A 6,000-nucleotide genomic window follows, 5' to 3' on the forward strand; every position below is an offset into this window, starting at 1 on the left:
ATAATAAAGAAATTAGACACCAGTGTGTGTTCAGTTCAGTACAGAGTGTTCATTGCACAGTAAAACGGCTGTGAATGCCATATGGAAAACAAAGACATATTGATGTGGATTCAAAAGATTTAGTGGAAAGCCAAATGAATATAGAAAAACAGGGTTTTGGAGTAAAATTCCCAAATATTCCTTTAAGCAAGGTGCATGCTTTCACAGTGGAATATTGTAATCCTGTGCAGATCTGACCTTTGAAGAAGGTCATCGGGTCAAGTTCAAAGCAAATGACACTTGACTCTTCACTAAGCCCCACCTCCTTAGTCACTGTTGTTCACTCTTTACAGAACTTCACATAGGAATTAATTGGATATTTGCAGTTCTCAGTCAAATGTGTGGTCAAAACTGATTGTATATTCTTTTGTGGGCTGGAATGAAGTGTGGTACTGCAAAGCAATTTTCTATAAATCGCTAAATTACACTGTAACGATTAAAAACGGGAGATATTTGTATCAAAACATTGTACTTGAGGGACTTCAGCCTAATAGACCTGTTGCTATCTAATTTGTCGTTAATATTAATCAAACAATAAGGAGAACCACTCTCTGCTCTTGTCCGGATAACTGTAGTAGGTATTATAATCATAAACCTAAGACCTGTAATCTATGTAGTTTTGTTGCATTTAATTATGTTTTTACGTTTACTTGATACTGCTGTTAAAAACTTAAGAGCATTGTTCTATTTTTATTTTTATCTATTGATGGTCATTTATTTATTGGTTCTTAGTTTATTACTGACTGTTTACTCTTGTATAATTACTTGATAACTTGAAACAATGGGTGTTTCTCAATGTGCGTTCTTTTGTGTTCTTACACTGTAAAATCGAATTAGTTAACCTTAGATTTTAAGGCAGTCGGTTTGCATTCTTTTTTTTTTTTAGTAAACATACTTATTTAGCTCAACTTTATTTTTTAAGTAACGTTAACTAGTTACAACTTAAAGGTGCTGTAAGCGATTATTTTTTTTTTCATGGAAAATTATTCAAAAAATGTCCTGCTCCCTGGAAGATATTAATGAAATAAGTGTCATGATATCTCACCGGTCTCTGTGACATATCTAGACTCTGTAAACGGCAAACAAAAATGTGTCCGCGGGCCACGGTCTCTGACGCTTTCTGCCTGTTGATTTTGCGCGTTCTCATAGTATTGTAGTTGCAGCAAATTATTGTGGCTTAATGCCATTTTTATGCCGTGTTGTTCATAACAGTTGTCAGTTGAGGGCGCTGTTTTTCTGCTGTTGTTTTTAACAACTGTTTCTGCTCGATATCTGTCTCAATAAAGCTCATTTGACATTAAGTGCGGTGTTTTGGAAAGAGGAGGTGTGGCTATTGTTTTTATTTAATTATTTCAATTGAGTTAAAACATGTCTTATACAGTATAAAAGAAATTATGACTGGAATCTCAGTTAGACATAAGACACATTGGATTCTCCTCAGTACTTTTTAGTGCACATAAATCTGCACTTTTGTAAAGTACAATTGAGTAAAGAAGAGTGACTTAAATTTAACAGGCTCCAAGTTCACCAGAGGTAACACTAATCACCCTCATGGTGATTTCACACAAATCACAACTATCAACCAGCTACAACAAAACAACAACAGTAGACATAAGAATTAAAACTATAAATAATTATTATTTTTCTACATAAGTTCCCTTGTTTTGACCAAACATACAAAATGTATTCAAGCGCAAGGGCTTTTGGGTATTCCACACAGCTGCAAATTTGTACTTGATCATTTTGAGTTAGAAGTACTCGAAGCCTCGAAGTTTAAAGATTAAATACGTATATATTTGAGTTATGATTCCAAAGTGGGACATTTCAAGTACTGTTTAATTAGAACCACTTAAATGTTTTTATTAATGACAACTTTAGGGGTTAGACAGTAACGGTAACTTAATTAAAACTAGTAAGAAGAGTAAATAAATAAGCTTAAGTTGTGTAAAAAATTACAATTTGAGATAACTATTAGTATTTACAGTGAATGTTCTTGTGGACACGTTTGACATCATCATCCACTGCCAAAGTTCAGTTCCAATCCTCAAGAATGCAAGTACAGAGAATGCATAAAATTACCCAGATGTGTTCTTGATCAGTCCGAATGTCGAGGATGCATTGGATGGTGACGTGGGCAAGAACCCAGTACTACGATGGCAGACGAAGGACATTTATCGTTGTGTTTTACCTCACGAGTTTCCCCACTGTAAGCTTGCGAAAGTCTGATGGCTCGTGAGAGTCATTATACTCTGTCAATGCTTGTTTTGTTGGGCATCATTTTAAGGATTGATTGAAGGATTGTTAACAAACTTTATTCTTTTAATGTGTCATTAGTCCTGCAAAAACTCATTGGTGTGATGATGATAATAATGCTGTGACTGTTGTGATAATGCCAGTAGTTCTCTCACTGGCATCAAATATGTTGTGATGGTTAATTGCGCAACAGGAAGATCGCAGGACATCTCGATTCTCGCAAAGATGCATTCTGCGTCCTCCTGTCCTTCTGAGTTCGTTCTTTCAAGGTAGCCTGGCAAGATCGGTCTCTACGAGAACGCAAGTCCGTTCTTTGCGTTCTTAGAATTGAGAAACACCCAGTGTCTACTTAAGTTACTATGTTGTTGTTGTATCGAAATTGGTATTGAAAATCATCAAATTGCTTTCATATGTAAGCAAAATGGACATTATAATTGAAATGTGCCCAAATTAATCCGAATCGAATCAAGAGCTTGTGAATCGGAATCTAATCGAACAAAAGCTCTAGTGCTGTGAACTTGTTACTAGCCTAAATCTGTAGTTTATACATGTTTATTTCAGGATTAAATATAAAAATATGCTTTATCTGCATGTATGTTTCCATGAAGAACCTTTAACATCCAAGGAACCTTACCATTGCACAAATGGTTCTGTGTATTGTAAAGGATCTTCAAAAATGGTTCTTTTAAAAAAAAAAAGTGGTTCTTTGGGGAACCACTTTTTTTTTTCATGGCATCACTGCATTTTGGAACCTTTATTTTATGATTTCTTCTGTTTGTTTGTTTTTTTCTTCATTGTTCTCTATCTCTCTCTTTCTGTCTCTGTTTCAGAGTTTGAAAGAGGGATTGACAGTCCAGGAGCGGATGAAATTGTTTGAAACAAAAGGCTCCAGAAAGACATAATGTCTCTCATGCATCCTTTCTTTCTTTCTTTCTTTCTTTCTTTCCTATTTGTATTTTACATTTCTTAATTTCTTGATTAAGGTCTTCTTGCTTGGTAGATAAAAGCAGGGTAAAGATTTTCTTTTTTCTTTTTTGTGTTTTAATGTTGATTTGTGTGAATTAAATGAATACAGTGTTTCGATATTTACAGAGACCTTCACTTTTTTCCAAACTTCAACTCTAATGAACCACATATTGTGATGATTTCTTTTGGTCTCTATAAACATATACGATTGCAAAAGTGCTCAAGTTAATGTCTTTCATCACCAGTATATATTGACACTTAAACTCAGTATTTAACACTGCTTATAAAGAACGCTATAAGTGTGTGTATTTCTCTTGGAAAGTCTTCTAAAATGACATTTCTTTTTTTTGGTGACATTTGTATGATTATTCTGAAAGATGATTGTCAAAAGAGTGATGTTATTTTGCCAATGATACTGTAAATATAAGTTGTGTTTGTGCAAGTGATGATGCTTTTTCAAACTTTATAGTACTGTAACTTTATGAAGATGAAATGATTTGGTTTATATACGCTGGGTAATTTGAGAAAACTGTGTGTGTGTTTTGTAGTGTATATTTGACTGTCAAAATGTTTTTGGGTGGTTTGTCGAATGTGCCGAAATCATTTACTTGAGGGGAATCGAATTGCTGTATTAATTGCTTTTGTGTTGCTTTCATGTACAAAATATAGAGCAACCAATCTTGATGTCTACTGTCAGTCTTGCAGCATAAAACGTTTGGCTACTGATAGTGAGCTTAGTTTTGTCCTGTAATTCGATTTGAACACAAAGGAATTTTTAAGCTGTGGAATTGTTTTGTTATTCCAGCATTTGTGTTTTTTTATACTGGCCTTTGCATGAATATGAAGCACTTTGACAAGTCACAATGGTATATTTCTGTGCTCTGATTTTGAAACATGATTCCATATTCCTTCTGTTCCAGAATTCAGAACATTTTGAACACACAACAGAGAAAACTCACTGTATATTATTCAATACATGCTTTGTAAATATTTGGTTTTTGAGAAAATTTCTTTATCCTGTTCTCATTCTACATAGAGAAAAAAATCTTTATATCTTTCTATATACAGTATGTCTAATCTAAATTACCTATCTGTATGAATATTTTTATTTGTGTGTGTGCATGTGTGTGTGTGCGTGTGTGTGTGTGTGAACTGCAATAAAAAAAATGTAATCTGTTCTGCTTGATAAATGGTAGTTGCTCTTTAACCTCCTGAGACCCCGTGTCCACATGCGTGGACATTATGTTTTGGCTTCGCTATAGGCTATTCCTAATTTAATTTAAACCAACTGATCTCAGTTCAGGAGACTCTGTGCTGTCAGCAAAGGGTTAAACTTTGGATGCAGCCAGTCATGTGACAAAACAACATGGTGCCAATCTCAGCTGAGTTTGTCTTTGGGAGAAATGCCAACAAAACTACATCTGGTTAGAAACCTCATTAAGCTTTTATATTAAAACCTTTTTGAGTCAAAAGATTAGAGTCTCTAGTTTCATCTGATATGCCATTTTTTTAATTTCATAGGTTTATTGCGAAACGGCACGCTGTTAAACACAATTACCACGTATGTGAACTATAGGCTCATTTTCCTTAAAATATCCTATATTCTCTGCATTATTACATTGAAAATCAGTGCACCCAGAAGCTGAAAAATGTTACTTTCAGAGGCTTTATATGGCGTTAGGATGAAATTAAGGTGCATTTGGAACTGTTCTGAGACCAGTGCAGACAGACAGCACACTGGAGGTTCATTCACTAAATAGGAAGCAAGGGAGCATCCTATATTGCATTCACTTCTAACATCTGCTCAAAAGTTCAACTTATCCTTGAGTAATCATGCTAAATTGCTAATTTGGTACTAGAAAATCACTTGCCATTATATCAAACACAGTTGAAAGATATTTAGTTCATAAATGAAGCTTAACATTGTGTTTGTTTTTGAGTTGCCACAGTATGCAATAGACTGGCATGTCTTAAGGTCAATATTAGGTCAAAAATGGCAAAAAAGAAACAGCTTTCTCTAGAAACTCATCAGTCAATCATTGTTTTGAGGAATGAAGGCTATACAGTGCTTGAAATGGCCAGATGTACAACTAAACAAGAGGATAAGTACATCAGAGTCTCTAGTTTGAGAAATAGACGCCTCACATGTCCTCAGCTGACAGCTTCATTGAATTCTACCCGCTCAACACCAGTTTCATGTACAACAGTAAAGAGAAGACTCAGGGGTGCAGGCCTTATGGGAAGAATTGCAAAGAAAAAGCCACTTTTGAAACAGAAAAACAAAAAGAAAAGGTTAGAGTGGGCAAAGAAACACAGACATTGGACAACAGATAATTGGAAAAGAGTGTTATGGATCTTAACCCCATTGAGCTTTTGTGGGATCAGCTAGACTGTAAGGTGCGTGAGAAGTGCCCGACAAGACAGACACATCTATGGCAAGTGCTACAGGAAGTGTGGGGTGAAATGTCACCTGAGTATCTGGACAAACTGATGGCTAAACAAAGAGTTCAGTTTACCCAAATTTTTAAATAAAAAATAACCAGTTCTCTCCACAAATGTCATATCAAAAATATTCAACCCCCAAAGTCAATCATTTGTGGAGCATCCTTTATCCTTAATAACAGCAAATAAATGTTTCAGGTAAGTGTTCTCAGGCTTCGGACACCTCTCTATAAGAATTGTTACACATTTCTCATGAGCAAAAGCTTCCAGCTCATTGACATTCTTTGGTTTCTGTGCTGC

At 35.0% G+C, this 6,000-nt stretch overlaps 1 protein-coding gene across 3 annotated transcripts in view; it reads left to right on the forward strand.

Moving 5' to 3' along the window:
• LOC127432140 (uncharacterized) overlaps nucleotides 1–4,448 on the forward strand; it is a 94,370-nt gene extending 89,922 nt beyond the window's left edge. For all 3 annotated transcript variants that reach the window (XM_051682978.1, XM_051682979.1, XM_051682980.1), the window contains one exon: nucleotides 3,123–4,448. In XM_051682978.1, the coding sequence (XP_051538938.1) occupies nucleotides 3,123–3,194 (72 nt within the window). In that variant the 3' untranslated portion in view covers nucleotides 3,195–4,448. The remainder of the gene's footprint in view (nucleotides 1–3,122) is intronic.
• The last annotated feature ends 1,552 nt before the right edge of the window (nucleotides 4,449–6,000 follow it).

This window comes from Myxocyprinus asiaticus, chromosome 41 (genome assembly GCF_019703515.2).
Source record: "Myxocyprinus asiaticus isolate MX2 ecotype Aquarium Trade chromosome 41, UBuf_Myxa_2, whole genome shotgun sequence".
Lineage (NCBI taxonomy): Eukaryota > Metazoa > Chordata > Actinopteri > Cypriniformes > Catostomidae > Myxocyprinus > Myxocyprinus asiaticus.